This window comes from Hyperolius riggenbachi, chromosome 10 (genome assembly GCF_040937935.1).
Source record: "Hyperolius riggenbachi isolate aHypRig1 chromosome 10, aHypRig1.pri, whole genome shotgun sequence".
Classification (NCBI taxonomy): domain Eukaryota; kingdom Metazoa; phylum Chordata; class Amphibia; order Anura; family Hyperoliidae; genus Hyperolius; species Hyperolius riggenbachi.
In genome coordinates, this window is record NC_090655.1 from 183,564,823 (window position 1) to 183,586,813 (window position 21,991).

The window sequence follows — 21,991 nt, forward strand, 5'->3', positions numbered from 1 at the left end:
TATTGGAAAATGCTGCATGTTTCAAAAGATGTTTTAAAAAAGCTATGTTTTAAGAAAGTTATCATGATAACTGTAGTAGAATATTGGTAGTTTTACGGATTTTCTACTATATGCATATAGTATAATATTGGTAATATTTACCAATGCTTTACTATGACTTAACTTCTCCCTACTCTCACACAGAGCCCTCGCCTGGTGGTGCCAAACCCTTTAACACCCCCCCCCCCCGGTGGTGCCTAAACATTAATCCTACCCCTGTTGGTGCCTAACCCTTACCACACCCCCACCCCGCCAAATAACCTTAAACTCCCAACTAACCTTAACCAGAGCATCTTATTTAAAAGGGCACCCAAACTGCAGCTGCAAATAGTAGATACAAATTGCAGCAAAAAAAAATAGCTGCTACACATAGAAAATAGCAGATACAAATAGTGGCTATATAGAAAATAGTGGCTAAATAGAAAATTGCAGCTTCAAATTGTACCCGCTCTTATAGCAGGCCATAGTTTAAAACTGTATGTGCCAAGATTTCTGTACAGCTGGTAAAATCAATATGGGAGATAGCCACACCTTTTTAAACTTGCAGTGTTTCCAAATGCTCCTCAGGACAGCATCAAGTTTAAAGCCCCCCCCCCCCCCATCATGCAGCAGTCTTGCAAAGTCTACAGTAAAAAGCCATGCAAGTCTCAAAAAGGTATGGAATTTAAATTTAAGAAGTTTGTGAATGACTGTTGTGGTCTTGACACACTGGGCCTAGGGTATAGAGTAAAATAAATTAGTATGAAAATTGGGACCCATGATTGACAAACATCTAGCAATTAGCCTGTGCATGAAGAGTTTTAAAAACACAAAGCAATGCATTGTTGTCCCTGCAATATTAATATACTAAAGAAAACCCAGACAGCTCATGGTGACCCAAAACCACCTGGGAAGTATAAAGGGCTTAAAAGATAACTTAGTTTATGAAAAAAGAAAAACTGGAAAGCAGGCGTGGGTGGTGGGCTCTCCTCATGCCCACCACACCCCCCGTTTCTGTGCACCGATCCTCCAAAGCCACTTACTGATCAGGAGGGTCGGTGAAGACTGTGCAGTTGCTGCCCGGTGATGCGTATCCTTGATCGTGCCTGCAGCCAGGAGAGCTCTGGGCATGTGCACTATGCCACAGCTATGTAGTGCACATGCACAGAGCGCGCCCGGCCACGGGCACGTGATCAAGGACACGTGTTGACGCGCAGCGCCTGCGCAGTCTTCACCAACACTCCCAACCAGGAAGTTGCTTCGGAGGGTTGGTGCATTAAAACAGAGAGCGACGGAGGAGAACGGAGGGAGCGGTAGGCATGAGGAGAGCACATGCCTGCTCCCCCAGTTTTTAATATTTTTCATGGACTAATTTATCCTTCAAAGAGACCAAAAAAAACTCTATTAAAAAGTAAAGCTCTTCTTAAAACAAAAAGGTATTTAAGGTATTTGCTATGCACTGATGAGGACCAAGAAGTCTGAAAAAGACTGCATGGAAGTTGGATTGGTGTGGCTCTGTAAGATATATTAGTTAGCAACAGGCTCAGTATACACCAGCGGCTCTGGATGTGCAGCCTTGCTTTCAAAGGAATAAAGAGTCGGGAGTGATGCCTCTTGGGAAACCACAGTTGCTCACTTAACCTGCTGAGCGGTCTGGACGAGCTCAGCTCGTCCAACACCGCCAGAGGCTGCCGCTCAGGCCCTGCTGGGCCGATTTTTGTCAAATAAAAAGCAGCACACGCAGCCGGCACTTTGCCAGCCGCGTGTGCTGCCTGATCGCCGCCGCTCTGCGGCGATTCGCCGCGAGCAGCGGCGAAAGAGGGCCCCCCTAGCCGCCTGAGCCCTGCGCAGCCGGAACAAAAAGTTCCGGCCAGCGCTAAGGGCTGGATCGGAGGCGGCTGACGTCAGGACGTCGGCTGACGTCGATGACGTCACTCCGCTCGTCGCTATGGCGACGATATAAGCAAAACAAGGAAGGCCGCTCATTGCGGCCTTCCTTGTTTATTCTGGGCGCCGGAGGCGATCGGAAGATCGCCTCCGGAGCGCCCTCTAGTGGGCTTTCATGCAGCCAACTTTCAGTTGGCTGCATGAAATAGTTTTTTTTTTATTTAAAAAAAACCCTCCCGCAGCCACCCTGGCGATTTAATCAGAACGCCAGGGTGGTTAAAGCTGAATTATCGCAAATACAGTCATGGCCGGAATTGTTGGCACCCCAGAAATTTTTCCAGAAAATAAAGTATTTCTCACAGAGAAAGTATTGCAGTAATAACACGTGTTTTGTTATACAGGTTTATTCCTTTTGTGTGTATTGGAACAAAAAAAAAAAAAAAGGGAGGAAAACGAGCAAATTGGACATAACTCCAAAAATGGGCTGGACAAAATTATTGGCACCCTTTCAAAATTGTGGATAAATAAAATTGTTTCAAACGTGATGCTCCTTTAAACTCACCTGGGAAAAGTAACAGGTGTGGGCAATTAAAAAAAAAAAAAATATCACACCTGAAAGCAGATAAAAAGGAGAGAAATTCACTTAACGTAGCCATACATCTAGCGATGATGGGCAGATTCAACCAAGAGACAAATCTCTCTCTAATCAAATCTGATAAGAGAGAGATCTGTCAACTGCCCATACACCACAGGCCGATACCCGATCAATTTCAGCATGTATTCTCTCGGGAATCAGCCTTGTGCTGATTGGGAATCAGCCATCTGTCGCCTCGTCGCCCCAACGCTGTGCCCCCCCAATGAAAAATGCCCCCTGTGCAAGGTATACATTAACTTTCCGCAGCTCTCTACTCTGCTCATCATACAAGCACGCTACGTGGTTGCATAGTAACGTGCCCGTGTATATGACATCATACACGTGCCCCTTACTAGGAAACCACATGGGGCGCGTGTATAGAGAGTGAAGTGCATGCACTTGGCGGCACCGATTTTCTCCCAATTTGATTATAATAATTGAATCCGATGGTCGATTGGCCGCCAAGTCATCTGATGTATGGCCACCATTAGTCTCTGCTTTGTGTGTCTGTGTGTGCCACAATAAGCACAGACAACAGGAAGAGGAGAAAAGAACTGCCTGAGGACTTGAGAACCAAAATTGTGGAAAAATATTAACAATCTCAAGGTTACAAGTCCATCTCCAGAGATCTAGATTTGCCTTTGCCCAAAGCGTGCAACATTATCAAGAAGTTTGCAATCCTTGGCACTGTAGCTAATCTCCCTGGGCGTAGACGGAAGAGAAAAATGTATGGAAGGTTGCAACACAGGATAGTACGGATGGTGGATAAGCAGCCTCAAACAAGTTCCAAAGAAATTCAAGCTGTCCTGCACGCTCAGGGAGCATCAGTGTCAGCATGAACTATCCGTGGACATTTAAATAAAATTAAACGCTACTTCAGGAGACCCAGGAGGACCCCACTGCTGACACAGACATAAAACAGCAAGACTACAGTTTGCAAAAAATATACATGAGTAAGCCAAAATCCTTCTGGGAAAATGTCTTGTGGATAGATAAGACAGATAGAGCCTTTTGGTAAAGCACATCAATCTACTTTTTACCGAAATGGAACGAGGCCTACAAAGAAAATAACAGTACCTACAGTGAAATATGGTGAAAGTTCAATAATGTTTTGGGGTTGCTTTGCTGCTTCTGGCAACTGGTGCCTTGAATGTGTGCAAGGCATCATGAAATCTGAGGATTACCAAAGGGTTTGGGGTTGCACTGTAGAGCCCAATGTCAGAAATCTGGGTTTGCATCCAAGATCTTGGGTCTTCCAGCAGGACAATGACCCCAAACATAAATCAAAACACACCCACAAATGGATGGCAACAAAGAGCTGAAGAGTTCTGAAGTGGCCAGCAATGAGTCCAGATTTAAATCCCATTCAACACCTGTGGAGAGATCTTAAAATTGCTGTTGGGAAAAGGCGCCCTTCCAATAAGAGAGACCTGGAGCACTTGCTAGGGAGAGTGGTCCAAAATTCCGGGTGAGAGTTGCAAGAAGCTTATTAACCAGCTGAGCGGTCTGGACGAGCTCAGCTCGTCCAACACCGCCAGCGGCTGCCGCTCAGGCCCTGCTGGGCCGATTTTAATGAAATAAAAAGCAGCACACGCAGCCGGCACTTTGCCAGCCGCGTGTGCTGCCTGATCGCCGCCGCTCTGCGGCGATTCGCCGCGAGCAGCGGCGAAAGAGGGTCCCCCCAGCCGCCTGAGCCCAGCGTAGCCGGAACAAAAAGTTCCGGCCAGCGCTAAGGGCTGGATCGGAGGCGGCTGACGTCAGGACGTCGGCTGACGTCGATGACGTCACTCCGCTCGTCGCTATGGCGACGATATAAGCAAAACAAGGAAGGCCGCTCATTGCGGCCTTCCTTGTTTATTCTGGGCGCCGAAGGCGATCGGAAGATCGCCTCCGGAGCGCCCTCTAGTGGGCTTTCATGCAGCCAACTTTCAGTTGGCTGCATGAAATAGTTTTTTTTTTATTTAAAAAAAACCCTCCCGCAGCCACCCTGGCGATTTAATCAGAACGCCAGGGTGGTTAATAGTTATAGGAAGTGACGGATTTCAGTTATTTTTTTTTCAAAGGGTGTGCAACAAAATATTAAGTTAAGGGTGTTAATAATTTTGTCCAGCCCATTTTTGGAGTTTTGTGTGACATTTGCTTATTTTCCTCCTTTTTATGTTTTGTTCCAATACACACAAAGGGAATAAACATGTGTATAGCAAAACCTGTTACTGCAATACTTTTCTGTGAGAAATACTAGATTTTCTGGAAAAATTTCTGGGGGTACATTTCCCGTTATCAAACTGTTCCCCCATAGTGCTATTATTCTTGTAGTTCACTAATCAACAGTGTCCTCCATACTGACTTCATGATAGCATCCTCGTCATTACAGTGCCCCATGCTGGCCCTGTTTGTGCTCTCAGGGTCACTACAGCTCCCCCCTTCCTGCAGAGCAGTGCTACTGCAGAAGCATACCAGATGTTTTTACACTCCTTTCACAGCCAAGTATACTGCAGTTGTGGGGAGGCAGGTAGAGATGGAGATACAAATAACAGTACATTTTGATTTACCGTAAATTGTATGCAGCTTAGAACTTGGCCAGTGAAAGTAGTCAGGAAGAGCATTTGATTACTCAAGGGTACACCACCCAGACCTAGCAAACATCTATATAGCTAAACACCAGAAAGTGACATCAACCAATTTTCAAATATTTTCATAACATTACAATAAATACAATTTAGATCAGTAATGGGGAACTACACTTCGTATCTATGCCATAAAAAAAAATCTGACTGGGTGGGGTACAGCTGAGGAAGGACTCTGTACCTTACCCTGGAACACAGCCTTATTCTGAGTAGGATTGGGACTTTACATATGCTGAGACTTGCACTACTATAGAACATGCTGGGAGACTAAAGTGTATCCTGGGACTGTAGCAGTGTAGCAGGAGAGACAGTCTAGGACTTGTAAAAACATAGCAGAGTGGATATGTCAACGCTTGTAGTAAAAGTGGCTTGAGAAATGTGCTGTGGATGGTACTACATGTGGCAGGAGGGATTTATGGTGACTTGAAGTGAGTCAGAGAGATGCTGGAAGTTGTGATAGATTTGGCTAACTATAGTAGTAATAGTGTACTTGTAGCATCACTTTTCCCAATCAAATCATTTCACTGAGAACCTGAGTGTAATGGCTGTGATAGGCCATTTCAAAAACACACACAAAAGAACAAACTTTGAACTCCAAACCATAACTCAATTTAACACAAAAAATCATGGTCTACTGATTTGGGTTTCCTAAACCTCACCATTGATAGCTTAATATCTGTGATAACCTTCTGTACCACCCCACGATTTACAATTTATTTACAACTGTTTATACTAGTGCAACATACGCTTATTGTGCGATGAAACTGGCCCTTTATGGTCAAATATAACCGTTAGTAGACTCTCAAATGTGATTTACACAAAGACATTGTACACTCACCAAACAGCTCTATGTATACTTCCTGCAGCGTGTGAACACTGCAAAACTGATTTAGCTCATGGTGGATTTTGTTGAAGATTAAGGTTTTGTCGTAATCTGCTGTGTAGTTCCGTACAATATCATACACTTCAAAACAAGAGAAAAAAGGTTACAAATGAGGCATACCAATATTTAGCATTGTGGATAAGTGCTTGCAGATTAAACTCAACATGTCAATTTCAAGAAATCATGGAAGGCTGCCTTTTGCTAAAGCACCATAAGGCTGGGATCACACTAGACCACAGTCACAACGTGGACAGCTACAGCGGATCTGAAGTACATCCACTTCCATTCTGGTGTGTATTGTAATGGAAAGCAAAGTAGTCCTGTAAAACACCAATCCCCTGCTTATTAAAAAAAAAATTATCTCCCCCATTTCAGGCACTCCCTCGCATACAATGCATTTTTGTTTTTTGTTATAAAGCACAAAGGAGAATGGATGTAGTCCATCTCATTAGGCTTTCATCCGCGTAGAGAGGTTATGCAGTGTCCATAAAAGTCATGCAGTACTTTCATTTGCATTTGGCTACCAGGATGGAAACAATGCATGCATAAAAAGGAGAATGTCTGAATGTGTTCAGTACTGTACATAACATTGGATTTTTGATGTCCATTGTAGAAAACTGTACTACGATTTTATGTGGAGTGTGAACCTAGCCTAAAGCATGCTTCTAAACCACAGCCATGAAATCCAGGCTTGACATACTATAGACTGAGAATCGAAGTTTCAGCAACAGAATGCAGAAACAGCAACAAAATGCTGTCCAATCATTGCTCAGCCCCTTCAGTCTTGTGGCTATCCTTCAGTAGAACATCAGCAATGTCGACAAATACATTTATCTCATTGCATATATTAATGCATGGATCAGATGTTATCAACTTAAACAGTTCAATTTGCTTGTCTTTACTCCGACGTCTACAGCTGAAATGAATTCACGTCTTAGTCAAGTAGAAGAATGGGGAGGAAAGAAAGCGACAGACAAAAGTCATTTAATAAAGTCAATTAAAGACATTTGATGGCTGAAATTACTGTTTATGGTAATTTCAGCCAGCAGACATCAGTACTGGAATCCTGTGTCTTCTGCTCTTGTTACCAGTAACGGACAATGGTGGAGATTTCCAACAGCCTGATTTGTCCTCCTTCAGAGATAATAACTTCATGCTTCTCTCCCTGCCTCTGTCCATAGGAGAGTACATACAACTAAGATGGCCCAAGCAGGATAACGATTACAGGCTGACAGTTAAGAAAACCCCCAAATAACTGTAGCGTCTGCAAACACCATTCATTGATTAGTTTGAGTGACATATATAAAGCTGGCATACAGAATAGTTTTTGATAGGATATAAAAACATTTTATCAGCAAAAACACTACAATACAATACTGACCTGCTGAAGGAGTCAACATATTTACAACTTCTATTCGGTCAAAGTAAATCATAACGCCACCACTGAAACACAGAAAGTACAAAATTATAGGACAAACAAGATTATAGTGTATGCAACACAAATACTTTTAGCCAGTGCTGCAAACATGGGGATTTATGTGTTAGTTTAATTGTGCTTAGGAATACTTAATTTTAGCTGTTTTTATTTAATCCGGCATATATAAAATTAACATCAGCAACACCAGCTTTAAAGGTAAGCCAGAACAGGTTTGCAGGAAAAGTGATTTAGGCCCAGTGCACACAGAGCGGTTTTTGCAGCGATCCGCAAACCGCTTCCGCCAGTGAAAACGCTTGCCTAATGTATTTCAATGGGATGGTGCACACCAGCGGTTTGCGGTTTTTAGCAAACCGCAAACGTGCCTCCTGCTGCACGTTTGCGGTTTGCAGAAGCGTTTCTGTCTCAATGTAAAGTATAGGAAAACCGCAAACCGCTCTGGAAAACGCTACATCAGAGCGGTTTTCCAGGCGTTTTTGTTACAGAAGCTGTTCAGTAGCAGCTTTTACTGTAACAACATTTGTAATCTGCTACACAAAAACGGTCCCAAAAATGTTAGGCATGTTTAGAAAACTTCTCTAAACATGCCTCAATCTGAAATCCACTCCAAAAACCGCTAGCGTTTTGAGGATCTGCTAGCGGTTTTGGTGTGCACTGGGCCTAATTTGGTATGTGCTAATCAAAGACCTTCTACAAGGACTTCAACACAACCTGCCGGTGTATGCGCATAACATAACTGTTCTGGGTCTGTATTCAAAGTAATAGAACCAGCGACTCAACATGACTGGTAGGCAGGTGGATTTTTTAAAGCGATATCTTATTTTGTTCATAACCTGGGATTTTGCATGTATTGTTTTATTTCTATTTGCAGAGACGGCCACAACCATACTGCAAGCCTTTTGGCCAGTAAAGCGCTTTATTATATGATTAATGCAGATGCACTCCATATTTGTAACAAGTCTGGAGTGGTCTGTTCTGGCTTACCATTCAGGTGGTGGGGTTGATGTTAATAGAGGTAAAAATAAAAGTTGTGTGCAGTTAGCTACATATGAAAGACTGGTGAGCTATTAGAGCATTATTAGGCATGAAATACTTTTCAACGGCACCAAGGTAAAAACAAGGTAAGGCACTTGGTTAAAATAATTACTGTACATAGTTATTTGGGTTGAAAAAAGACATGCGTCCATCGAGTTCAACCAGAACTATCTTGGCTTATTAAAACATGCAAAGCAGGCTGCAAAGTGCATGGAAATATAGTTTAAACATTCAAATTTCATAATGATATGTCTACTGATGCACATTATAGCAATATATATATACCGGTGTATATATATAGAAAGAAAAAAAAGTTGATTTTCAATTTATAAGTGAATAACTTGGCACCTTCCATATCCCATTCGTGAAAGGCTTCCTTTGAGAGGAAAATGGTAAATTTAGTAAAGTAAGGGGACCTTTGACTCTATCCCAAGAGTCCACAATCCCCCATTTTGACATTACCGGTACAAGTTTCAGTTATAGATTATTTGTAACAGTATATGGCAAGATCTTAAGTGGCCTAAAAAGTGGAGGAGGATTATATATAGCATGATTATAACTCTCTATAGCCTAAAGTATCAGCAGAGGATATAATGTGTATACATTAGTACAAGTAGTTGCTTTGATCCGTGTTCTGTGTTAGGGGTTTTATTGTTTTATTTTGTAGACTGAAAGTTATGTTTGGATGATGTTTTTGAAATATCTTTAAAATAAAAAATGTAAACTATAAATAAAAGTTCCTTTGACTTTTAGTCTGGCTTTGTCCCTGATTTCTGTCACTCACAAGCCAGTCAGAGCACCACACATACTCCATACCAAATCCATACACAAATCAAACCCTGATAATTATTAGTTTGTTAATATTTGTTTATTATTAGTTTAACAATTTTGTAGACTATGCTTTTGATGAGAACAGCTTTAAATGAAAACATTTTACTCAACTATAAAAAAGGTACATAGACATACCTGGTGCCACAAGGTACATTTTTCACCTCATCGGTCTGCAGTGTTGTCTGGAAAGCAAAGATGAATTGCAGTCACACAGAGTACATAAATATTGAGCAATATTTAAAATCATATAAAATACTGCTACTTTCAGCAGAATATAAAAATGCACAACAAATGAAGAACAGAGGAGACGAAGACGACACAGAAGGGACAGAGTACATGGGGCTGGAGAACGACCACCACAGCCGATAATCAGGCCTGGGTATGTCCTCTGTCATCCCCCTGTATAGTAACACAGCTACCTTATACAGGGGCTTGGAATACGTACACTGAACAAGAACCAAGCATCCTGATGAGTGAAGTCAAATGGGCATTTGAAAATCTTGCTAAGAACAAGGCTCCATAAATTGATGGAATTCCAATAGAACTTCTGAAAAGCTTGCATGAGGATACGTTGGCAATTTGCAATCGAAAAACTCAAGAGTGGCCGCTGGACTGAAAAAGAATTAGTTTAGATTTCGATCCCAAAAAAAGACCATGCCAAAGAGTGCTCCAATTATTGGGCAATTGCAATAATTTCACATTCTTGCAAGGTAATGTTCTACAAGCCAGAATGCAGCAAAATATGGAACAAAAACTGCCAAAAGTGCAATCTGGTTTTAGAAGCGAGAGAGGTACAAGGGACCATATTGCCAACAGTCAACAGTGGCGCACGGAGGGGGTTGTTCTGGGTGTCTAGAACACCCCCCTGCACCGAGACCGGAAGTGGGGCTGCCACATGGCCCGGCCGGCTGGGGAGAGAAGACAGAAGAAAATGATGGAGGCGCCAGCCGCGCTAATAAGGGATGCGGGAGCCTACTTTATTCCTCGCTCCCTCCCTCCCTCTGAATGCCCCTCGCCTGCGGTGAATGTGTGCCCGGCTCCCCCATGAGTGTGTGTGCAGCAGAGCGGTAGGTCCTCTTACCGCAGATCAGGCGCACCAGCAACTGGAGTCTCATGCTTCCTAGGACGTCATGGTAAACAGGAAGCATGAGACTCCAGTTGCTGGTGCGCCTGATCTGCGGTAAGAGGACCTACCGCTCCGCTGCGCACACACTCATGGGGGAGCCGGGCACACATTCACCGCAGGCGAGGGGCATTAAGAGGGAGGGAGGGAGGGAGCGAGGAATAAAGCCGGCTCCCGCATCCCTTATTATCGCGGCTGGCGCCTCCATCATTTTCTTCTGTCTTTTCTCCCCCGGGCAATCTTCTCCCCACACAGGGGGCGGGCACCTTCCTTCACCTATCTTATACTGGGGGGCATATACCTATCTAACCTATACTGGGGGGCATATACCTATCTAATCTATACTGGGGGGCATATACCTATCTAATCTATACTGGGGGGCATATACCTATCTAATCTATACTGGGGGGCATATACCTATCTAACCTATACTGGGGGGCATATACTTATCTAACCTATACTGGGGGGCATATACCTATCTAACCTATACTGGGGGGCATATACCTATCTAACCTATACTGGGGGGCATATACCTATCTAACCTATACTGGGGGGCATATACCTATCTAATCTATGCTGGGGGGCATATACCTATCTAATCTATCCTGAGGGGCATATACCTATCTAATCTATCCTGGGGGGCATATACCTATCTAACCTATCCTGGGAGGCATATACCTATCTAACCTATCCTGGGGGGCATATACCTATCTAACCTATACTGGGGGGCATATACCTATCTAACCTATACTGGGGGGCATATACCTATCTAATCTATACTGGGGGGCATATACCTATCTAACCTATACTGGGGGGCATATATCTATCTAACCTATACTGGGGGGCATATACCTATCTAACCTATACTGGGGGGCATATACCTATCTAACCTATACTGGGGGGCATATACCTATCTAACCTATACTGGGGGGCATATATCTATCTAACCTATACTGGGGGGCATATACCTATCTAACCTATACTGGGGGGCATATACCTATCTAATCTATACTGGGGGGCATATACCTATCTAATCTATACTGGGGGGCATATTCCTATCTAACCTATACTGGGGGGCATATACCTATCTAACCTATACTGGGGGGCATATACCTATCTAACCTATACTGGGGGGCATATACCTATCTAACCTATACTGGGGGGCATAGCCCTATCTAACCTATACTGGGGGGCATAGCCCTATCTAACCTATACTGGGGGGCATATACCTATCTAACCTATACTGGGGCATATACCTATCTAACCTATACTGGGGGGCATATACCTATCTAACCTATACTGGGGGCAACTATATGGGCTACCTATACTGGGGGGGGGGACCTATAGCTGGCTACCTATACTGCGGGCACCTATACCTGTTTCCACGTTGGGGGCGCATTTTACGCCCTCACCCTGGGTGCAATTTAGCCTAGAAACTGCTAGTATTTGGCTCCACCCACACCATATTTTGGCCACGCCCACACGCCACTTTCAGGAACCCCCCCCCTTGGAAATCCTGGATTTGCCCCTGGTCAATGGATAACATAGAAAGCAAGGGAACTCCAGAAGAATGTCTACTTTTGCTTTATTGACAATTCCAAAGTTTTCTGACTGTGTTGATCATGATAGACTGTGGCAGATTCTCATGGGCATTTTGAGAAATCTATATGCAAACCAAGAAGCAACTGTTATAATGGAGTATGGAATAACTGACCAATTCAAAATTGGCAAAGGAGTGTGACAAGGTTGCATATTGGCCTCAATTCACTAAGATCATGCTGGTGATAATAAGGCAAGAGAAAACTTATCACCACACATCGATCGGTATGTTCAGTGGTATGTTCAGTGTTAATTCACTAAAGAAGCTTGCCTTATTAAGCTGTAGAGAGAAGTTTACACAGTGAGAGAGTTATCTGATCACTTTAGTCCTTAAGTTACCTCCTCTGTAGTTATTTTCAAATGCAGTTAATTTACAGCCTGTCTTTAACTTTAGAATTCTGTAGTTATTTTAAGGATTAAAACGTTAACTTTAGAGATCTCACCTTAACTTAAAGTGGATCCAAGATAAACTTTTACTCATTGCATGATTGTGTTCCTTACACTTAGTTTCTAGGGCATTCCTCAAGCCAAATACTTTAGTTTTTTTGTTTCAATACTCTAATTCCCTATAAACTAAACAAGCCTCACCTACAGCTTTTTCAGAGTGCCTTGGAACTGTAGCAAGGGCATATGGGAGCTCAGTCTGGGCAGGAGGAGGAGGTTGTTACAAGCCAGAGATTTCAGAGGCAGAGGGGAGGAGGGAGGTGGAAAGAGGATTGAATTTGTTACAGGCTGAGGGCTGGAGATGCTATCAGCTTGTCTGTGTGTGTAATGTGATAAACAAAACATGGCTGCTGTCATTGTATCACAGGAATAAATAAGCCAACTGTTGAAGCGGTTTGCAGCTAGATTTGCTGTGTAAACTATCTAAACTTTAGATAAGATATATAGACAAGTTACTTGTTTCTAGTTAGTTTTTCATCTCGGATCCGCTTTAAAGACAAGAGATAACTTTAGGTTTGCCTTAGGTAAATGGTTTCCTGAATACTACATGCCTGATCACCATGGTGATAACTCTAGAAAAGTTATTTAAAAAGACAGGAGATAAGCCTAGTGAATTGAGGCCATTGTCTCATTTATTTCACTTGGATGCCAAATATTTAATGCAGAAAAGCTGGTTTGGACAGGTCACATGCAGGAATTAAAATAGAATGTAGGAATATTAACAATCTGAGATATGCCGATACCACTCTGATCCTGAAACTGAGGAAGAACTAAGGAGCCTAGTTATGAATGTCAAGCAGTAGAGCAGCTTTGGCACTTTCCTGTTTAACATCAAGAAAACTAAAGTCATGTCATCTGCTCCAATGAATCATCATCAAATACATGAGGAAAAAATAGAAGTTGGGATCGAAGATCTCTGCAGATGATGATACTTGTTGCTTGGAGGGAAAGCTATGGCAAATATGGACAAGATCTTAAATAACAATTATGTCACTTTACCAACAAAGATAAGGGTAGTTAAACCTATGGTCTTCCTAGTAATAACATGGCCTTCAAAGTTGGACTATAAATAAGGCCATGCATAGAAAAATGTATGCATTTTAACTGTGGGTGTGAAGAACGCTACTAAGAGTTTCTTGGACTGCCAAAGATCTAACCAGTCAATACTTAAAGAAATAAGGCCAAAGTGTTCACGAGAAGAGCAGATACTAACTAGGTTACTATTAAAAACCAGATGGCTAAATACCATCGCCAGCAATTGGCTAATAATAAACAAAAAGTGCTAGAATAATGCACAATTAAGTGTTAACTGCAGAGGTGGCTCATCAACACAAAAGGGAAGGAATAACCAACCCCACTACCTATGTACATTGCATGCAAAAGCATTGACACAAATCAAAAAACAGGCATGCCTATAAACATGAGCCAAATACATAATGCCAGTAATGGGAGGAAAAAGTATTACCCAGGAAAGAGGTAAAACAGTGTCCCAACCACAGGAATCGCGGGAGGAGATTGCACAACAGCAGACTAGAACTAACATAAGAGCACCATAAAAAAGTAAAAAATGCATATAATTAACCGTGCCATTGAGGCCCGGAACAAGGCATAACTTCAGCTCAAATATCCCCCACCCATTGAGCATGCTTGGGATGCTTTGGATTGGCGTATAAGACAGCATGTTCCAGTCCCTGACAATATTGAGCAACTTTGCATAGCTATTGAAGAGTTGTGGTCCAACATTCCAACGGCCACAAGCAACAACCTAATAAACTCTATGCAAAAGAGATGTGTTGCACTACGTGAGGTATTTGGTGGCCACACCTGATAGTGACTGGTTTTAGGTTTCCCACATGTAAAGCAAAACTGTGCACATTTCACAGTGGACTTTTATTGTGGCACACTTGTGCAATATTCATGCTGTGTAATCAGTACCATGATATGCCACACACTGAGGTGGGATGTATTATCTTGGAAAAGAAGTGCTCACTAACACAGATTTAGACCGATTTGTGAACAAGATTTGAGAGTAATGGGTCTTTTGTGTATGTAGAAAATGTTTCAGATCTCCGAGTTCGGCTTATGCAAAACCAAAAGTGTTCTGGAGTGTCACGTGACACGTGTCACATGATGGCCTGTTAGTATGGAGATGTGACGCAGGAAGCGCTATGTAGGTGAGTTAACCCCCGCTAATCACCTGCTCGCTACTCTTCAGGGAGGGAGGGTGGCAAGAGAGAGAAGGCAGCCAGGCATGTTAGGAATATGAAGGGTAGAGATGTGAAATCTTGCGCTACTGCAGGAAAACAAGGTCAATGTGGACCAGCGAGACGTTAACTGACGAAGGCGTGGACACGCCGAAACGCGTCTTGATGATACCTGCACACAGTCCCCTTGGAGAGTGACCTGATGTCCATATACCATCTGGACCAACGCTGCCGCTGGCCACTGCAGCCCCAGGTTCCACTCCTATGAGAGGACGGTCCTCTCCCAGGCTACATGCCTTATTGAATGCCTATTACTCGCACGTATCTAGTAAGTGCATTTTTGTATTTGCGCAGTTTTAATTTATTAAAAGGTGTCACACTACGGAGCGCTCCTCCCGTTTTGATGTTAGGAATACGACCCAGGGCGTGCAAAGTTTGTCCAGGCCTGGGCTTGTCCAAAACCTGTCAGTTCCGTCAGATTTCTATTACCTTACTGTAAGTGACAGCAACACAGGAGAAAAGTAATTTACATCTCATTTTACTGTGGAAGAAATGTTTTTCATATTTGAATGTGTTTACATGTATTTTAAATGTTACGATTTTCCCAAAACCTGCCAAATGCAAAGTCCCCGTTATCACTCAGGCATGCCAGTTAGTTGAGACTTCCGGTTGCCTGAGTTCTGGATAAAGGGGACTTTGCTGTAATTTTTTTTTTTTGGGAGTATTCACTAAGATTTTCATACATGCAGTTTTTCATTCTATGTTTTACAGATTCATGTGGTGTCTCGTTCAGAGTTGGATTATTGCAGTGATAGAGAAGCTTGGCTGTCCAGCTGTGATAAACCTACAAATCCCATCATGCATTTGCCTTTAATAATCAGGACTGTGGCAGTCAGACTTTTGCAATCCATTGGCTCTCCAAACTGTTAAAGGGGAACTGAAGTAAGTGGTATACGGAGGCTGCCATATTTATTTCCTTTTAATCAATACCAGTTGCCTGGCATCCCTGCTGGTCTATTTCTCTGCAGTAGTATCTGAATAACACCAGAAACAAGCATGCAGCTAGTCTCGTCAGATCTGACTTTAAAGTCTGAAACACCTGATCTGCTGCATGCTTGTGCAGGGGCTATGGCTAATAGTATTAGAGGCAGAGGATCAGCAGGGCTGCCAGGCAACTGGTATTGCTTTAAAGGAAATAAACATGGCAGCCTCCATATACCTCTCTCTTCAGTTCCCCTTTAAAGGGGTTCTGTGGAGGGTTTGAAAAAAAAAAAAAAAAACTGACACTTACCTGGGGCTTCTATCAGCCTCCTGCAGCTTTGTTGTCCCGTGCCGTCCTCTTACGATCCTTCGTTCCCTGCCGCTAGTCCAATTATTCTTCGAATACAACTGCGGCTGTGAGGCCGTGACCGCAGGAGTGCTTGCTCCCGCTCACGTCTCCGGGAGCTTACTGCGCCTGCACAGTAAGCGCCCCAGAGATGCGAGTGGGAGAGCGCAGTATTCGTCTAGTTAGACGAATAATTAGACCAGGACCGGCAGCGGGGAATGGAGAATCGTAGGAGGATGGCGCGGTGCTTGACAGCTGCAGGGGACTAATAGAAGCAGGCTTCCCCCACTCGAGGTGAGTACCCCCCCCCCCCCCCCCCGGGGCAATTTTTATCATTACAGATCCTCTTTAAACCCTCCACATAATCCCTTTAAAGAACTCTTTAAAGGGAAGGTTCAGGGAGGGTGGGTAAAAAATCAAAATCAATTTCCACTTACCTGGGGCTTCCTTTAGCCCGTGGCAGGCAGGAGGTGCCCTCGCCGCCGCTCCGCAGGCTCCCGGTGGTCTCCGGTGGCGCGCCCGACCTGGCCAGGCCGGCTGCCAGGTCGGGCTCTTCTGCGCTCCAAGGCCCGGAACTTCTGCGTCCCACGCCAGCGCGCTGACGTCATCGGACGTCCTCCGGGCTCTACTGCGCAGGCGCAGAACTACTGCGCCTGCGCAGTAGAGCCCGAGGACGTCCGATGACGTCAGAGCGCCGGCGTGGGACGCAGAAGTTCCGGGGCTTGGAGCGCAGAAGAGCCCGACCTGGCAGCCGGCCTGGCCAGGTCGGGCGTGCCACCAGAGACCACCGGGAGCCTGCGGAGCGGCGGCGAGGGCACCTCCTGCCTGCCACGGGCTGGAGGAAGCCCCAGGTAAGTGGAAATTGATTTTGATTTTTTACCCACCCTCCCTGAACCTTCCCTTTAACAGCTGGAGAGCCAAGGTTTCCTACCCCTGGATTATTGCATTGCATGGAAAATGGAAGACAAATGTTGATACTCATAGTATTCTTTTTATTATCCTGACAAGTAAACTGCAAGCCCAAGCTGCATTAAATTAACATAAAACTTGTATCAGCTCAAAACCATTAGCGCAGATGAACTATTTTTAATCACTATTGTACACAATTACATTGTGAATGTGTTATACATTACATGTAAACTTAGGAAAAGATCAATAACTTTCCTATTTTCCTGAATAGTTTAGTTTTCACATTCTCTCTGCTCTCACAGTTGGCTGCTGTTACATATTACCCACAGCTCCAGGCTGAGGTAAAAATACCGCACATCTTACTTGTTTACCAAATGTGTTTTTATTTTTTGAATTAATATTAATGAGGTATTTACCTTACAAGTTGGTAACAAGGTGGCAAAATTGACCAACAACCACGCAATCAAAATTGGATAGGTGTACACACCCTCAGGCTGGAAGGAAGATAAGGGTGCATGCACACATCCAATGTTACCACTTCAATGTAGTATGAGAGTTTACCAACACAATCTGTCTGCCACTTCATAGCATTAAAAATCTGTCTGCCACTTCATGGAAGTGGTAAAAATGGCCAATCAAAATTGGATGAATCTATGCACCCTAAAGGTGGCCATACACTGGTCGATTTGCCATCAGATTCGACCAACAGATAGATCCCTCTCTGATCGAATCTGATCAGAGAGGGATCGTATGGCCACCTTTACTGCAAACAGTTTGTGAACCGATTTCAGCCTGAAACCGTTCACAATCTGTGGTGGTGGTGGTGCTGCCGCCGCTCCTCCCCCCCCCCTGCATACATTACCTGCTCCGCCAGCGCGACTCCCCAGGTCTCTGCTGTCTTCTTCTCCGCTCTGGTATGGTCTCCGGCATGCTTCACTTCTTCCTCTACTGTTTAAACGGCAGGAAGAAGTGAAGCATGCTGGAGACCAGACCAGAGCGGAGAAGACAGCAGTGACAGCAGAGACTCGGACGGGCCAGAACAGGTAATGTATACCCGCTGTATTGCGTCGGTCGTCGGGCATTCGAACGCCGCTATCGACGCACTCCCGACCCGCCGGCGATCGAGAAAAACAATAGTTACTCACCCGGTAACGTTCTTTCTAGCGATCCTCTGGGACAAGACTCCGAGATATCCACGCCCCTTCCAGGAAATATTTCAATCCCTCCCCTATAAAAGAAAGGCCATGAGAATCTCCCCTCAGTCTTAAATAATAACTGTCTAGAACTCTCCCTTGCACTCATTTATACTATGAACCACTCCATACAAAGTACAGAATAATTCTACTATCCCCAAATCTTGTCCCAGAGGATCACTAGAAAGAACGTTACCCGGTGAGTAACTATTGTTTTATCTAGTGATCCTCTGGGACAAGAATCCGAGATGATAAGCAAGAATCAAACCTCAGGGTGGGTAGCAGCCTTCAAGACCTTACGACCAAAGGCTTGCTGTTGTTCCGATAATACATCCAATTTATAATGCTTAACAAAAGTGTTAAAACTTGACCACGTAGCGGCTTTGCAAATCTGCTCCGGGGTAGCACCAGAATTATGTGCCCAGGATGATGCCACTGCTCTAGTTGAATGTGCCGTGAAGGACAACGGAAGTTCCAAGTTCAATAAAGAATAAGACATATTAATAGCTTCCTTAATCCATCTAGATATAGTAGATTTGGACGCTGTGCAACCTTTATTTTTTCCCCCAAATAGAACAAAGAATCAGACCTCTTAAAATCTGAAGTAACTTTAATATAGTGTAAAATACACCTTCTGACATCTACTAGGTACAGATCTTTATCCTTTTTTTTCCCCTGAACGCTAAAGGAAGGGATAACAATAGATTGAGACCTATGGTATTTGGACACCACCTTAGGAAGGAACCCTGGGTCCGTCTGCAACACTAACCTGTCTCCTAAATCCTGAAAATATGGAGGCTTGCAAGATAACGCCTGTATTTCACTGACCCTCCTAGCTGTAGATATGGCAGTTAGGAACACAGTTTTAATTGTAACATGCAATAAATCACACTGGTCCAAAGGTTCAAATGGGGCCCCGGAAAAACCTTTTAGCACCGACGGCAAATCCCACGGGGACACATTAGGTGCTTTTATCGGTACCTGTCTACTAGTAGCTTTAAAAAAATCTTACCACCAAGTCCTCCACAGCTAATTTTTTACCTGTCATGGCTGCCAAGGCTGATACCTGCACTTTTAATGTGCTGACCGATAAACCTTTTTCCCAACCTTCCTGCAAAAAATCCAATAATGCTGGAATAGAAAAAGAGTTATGAGAAGAAGAATCTAACCAATGAAATTTTTTTTTCCAATACTTAATATACATACTTCTAGTAGAATCCTTTCTGCTTTTCAATAAAGTTTGAATAACTTTACTGGAAAGCCCCCTGCTCTTAAGCCATACTACCTCAGGATCCAGGCCGCTAGTTTTAACTTTTCCACCTCCGGATGCCAAAGCTTTCCTTGGTACAATAGGTCCTTCCTGTCCGGTAACTTCAGAGGAGGTTCCACAGCTAACTTTTTTAGAATTGGGAACCAACTTCTTTTTGGCCAAAGAGGCGCAATCAGAATTAATGGGGCCTTTATCTCCCTCCATTTTTTGATGACTAATGGAATGAGAGGCAGAGGAGGAAAAGCAAACGCCAGAGGAAAGTTCCATACCTGCGACAGCGCATCTATTCCCCAAGGATCGTCCCTTGGATTTATCGAGCAAAAAACTGGCAGAAGAGCATTCTGCTTCGTCGCAAAAAGATCGATTGAAGGAACACCCCAGGTCTCTGAAATCAGAACAAACACTTCTCTGTTCAGGGCCCAATCTCCCGGAAGAACAGCATTCCTGCTTAACTTGTCCATATCTAAATTCTGAAGACCCTTTAGATGAAGAGCTTTCAGAGATAGCACGTTTACCTGTGCCAAAGTACAGATTTCCTCTGCCTCCCTTTGCAACCATTCTGACCTTGTGCCCCCTTGTTTGTTTATGTATGCCACAGTGGTGGAATTGTCTGATCTCACCATGACAGGTTTGTTCTGTACAATCTCTTGTGCCTGAATGAGAGCAATCTTTACTGCCCTCAATTCTCTCCGATTGGACGAGAATCTTTTCTCTTCCTGACTCCACTGTCCCTGAAAGGCCTGATGCTCCACATGAGCACCCCACCCCCAAGCACTGGCATCTGTTGTGATTGTTATTTCTCTGAAGTATATCCATAAATTCCCCTGGGACAGATTTCCTCTGTTCACCCACCAGTCCAAATCCCTGATGACTGTCAAAGGAAGCATCACTTCCTGATTCAAGTTCCGCTGAGATCTGTCCCAGCTCTTTAGTAGAAAAGACTGAAGCAGTCTTTGGTGTACTAAGGCCCACTGTACTGCTGGAGCTGTGGAAGACAAAAGACCCAGAGTTCTCATTATCACTCTTAAGGAAACTTTTGGGTTCCGTTGTAGACCGGTTATTTCGTTCATAACCTTGTCTATCTTCTCCTGTGGCAAGAACATTTTTTGAACCGACGGGTCTACGATCATACCTAAAAATTGTATCGTTTGAGTTGGTATCAACACCGATTTGTCTCGATTTACCAACCAACCCAGATCTGCCAGATGCCTCAAATAAGTCTCTAGTTGTGCCTTCAAAAGCACCACCGAATCGGCAAAAATCAAAATATCGTCGAGATAAAAAAAAAAAAAATCACCTGGATAGCATGCTTCCGGAGAGGAACTAAAGCTTCCGCCATAATTTTTGTAAAAATGCGAGGTGCTGAACTGATCCCGAAGGGAAGGCAAGTGAATTGGAAGTGACACAGAGTGCCTTCTAGAGATACGGCAAATCTGAGGTATTTCTGTGAATATGGGTGAATGGGAACATGCCAATATGCATCTTGCAGATCTAAATTGACCATGTATGACTCTACTTTCAACAGATTTCTGATAGAATAAATCGATTCCATCCTGAATCATTTGTACTTGACCAACGGATTCAGCTTTTTTAGGTTGAGAATTAACCGGAATTTCCCCGATGGTTTCTTTACCAGAAACACGGAAGAGTAGAATCCCCTTCCCTGTTCCGACCGAACAACTGGAATGATCACTTTCTGATCTACTATGTGTGTCAGAATCCGAGAGAACTCCTGCGACATTGTCGCATCTACCGGACTTCTCAATATCATAAATCTGTTGGGAGGAACAGAGTCGAACTCTATTCGATAACCAATCTTCACAATTGCCTTAGCTGATGCATCTGTCAGGTAGCTAGTGCCTTTGAAAAGTAATTCTAAGGCCTCCAGAAGTTCTTCCTTAGAAGCCCCTTCCTTAATTTTATTCTTAAATTGATCCAACCACAACAGCATGGTTCTTGATACACAAGTAGAAGCTATAGTTGGCCTAAAAATAGCCGAAATAGCCTCCCATGTGCGTTTAGAAAAAGCATCCGTCTTCCGATCTAACGGATCTTTTAACGAGCCCAAATCTTCAAAAGCCAATTCTCCCTCTTTTACCATCTGAGAAAAGGGCGTATCAAGTTTAGGACATTTACCCCATACATTAACCTCTTCTTCACTAAATGGAAATCTTCTCTTCATTCCTTTAGAAAAAACAAGTTTTTTTATCAGGTTCGGTCCACTCCTTCAGGATAGACTGGCGAACAGACTTATGAACTGGAAAAACAATGCCTTCACTGTTTGCCAACCTTCATAAAGTTTATCATGAGGAGTTAACGAATCCGAATTCCCTTTATCAATCTGTAAGGTATCAATAATAGCATCAATCAGGCCCTCTGTGTCCTCTATTTTAAATTTAAATTTTGACGGGGTTTCTTTAAATTCCTCTGCACTATCATGAGAATCTGAACCCACCTCCCCTTCTGAAGTAGAAGAAACTGCTGCTACAGGAGGTTCTGGTTTAGATTATGTCTTAGTTTCAGCCAAGGAAGATTTAAATTGTTTAATAGTATCTGCCATCTCCTGTCTAAA

General features: G+C 43.6%; 1 protein-coding gene across 3 annotated transcripts in view; it reads right to left on the bottom strand.

The window, feature by feature from the left end:
• ERLIN1 (ER lipid raft associated 1) overlaps positions 1-21,991 on the bottom strand; it is a 90,924-nt gene that overhangs the window by 17,696 nt on the left and 51,237 nt on the right. For all 3 annotated transcript variants that reach the window (XM_068255362.1, XM_068255363.1, XM_068255364.1), the window contains 3 exons: positions 9,486-9,532; positions 7,431-7,492; positions 6,005-6,130 (listed from right to left, as the gene is read on the bottom strand). In XM_068255362.1, the coding sequence (XP_068111463.1) occupies positions 6,005-6,130; positions 7,431-7,492; positions 9,486-9,532 (235 nt within the window). The remainder of the gene's footprint in view (positions 1-6,004; positions 6,131-7,430; positions 7,493-9,485; positions 9,533-21,991) is intronic.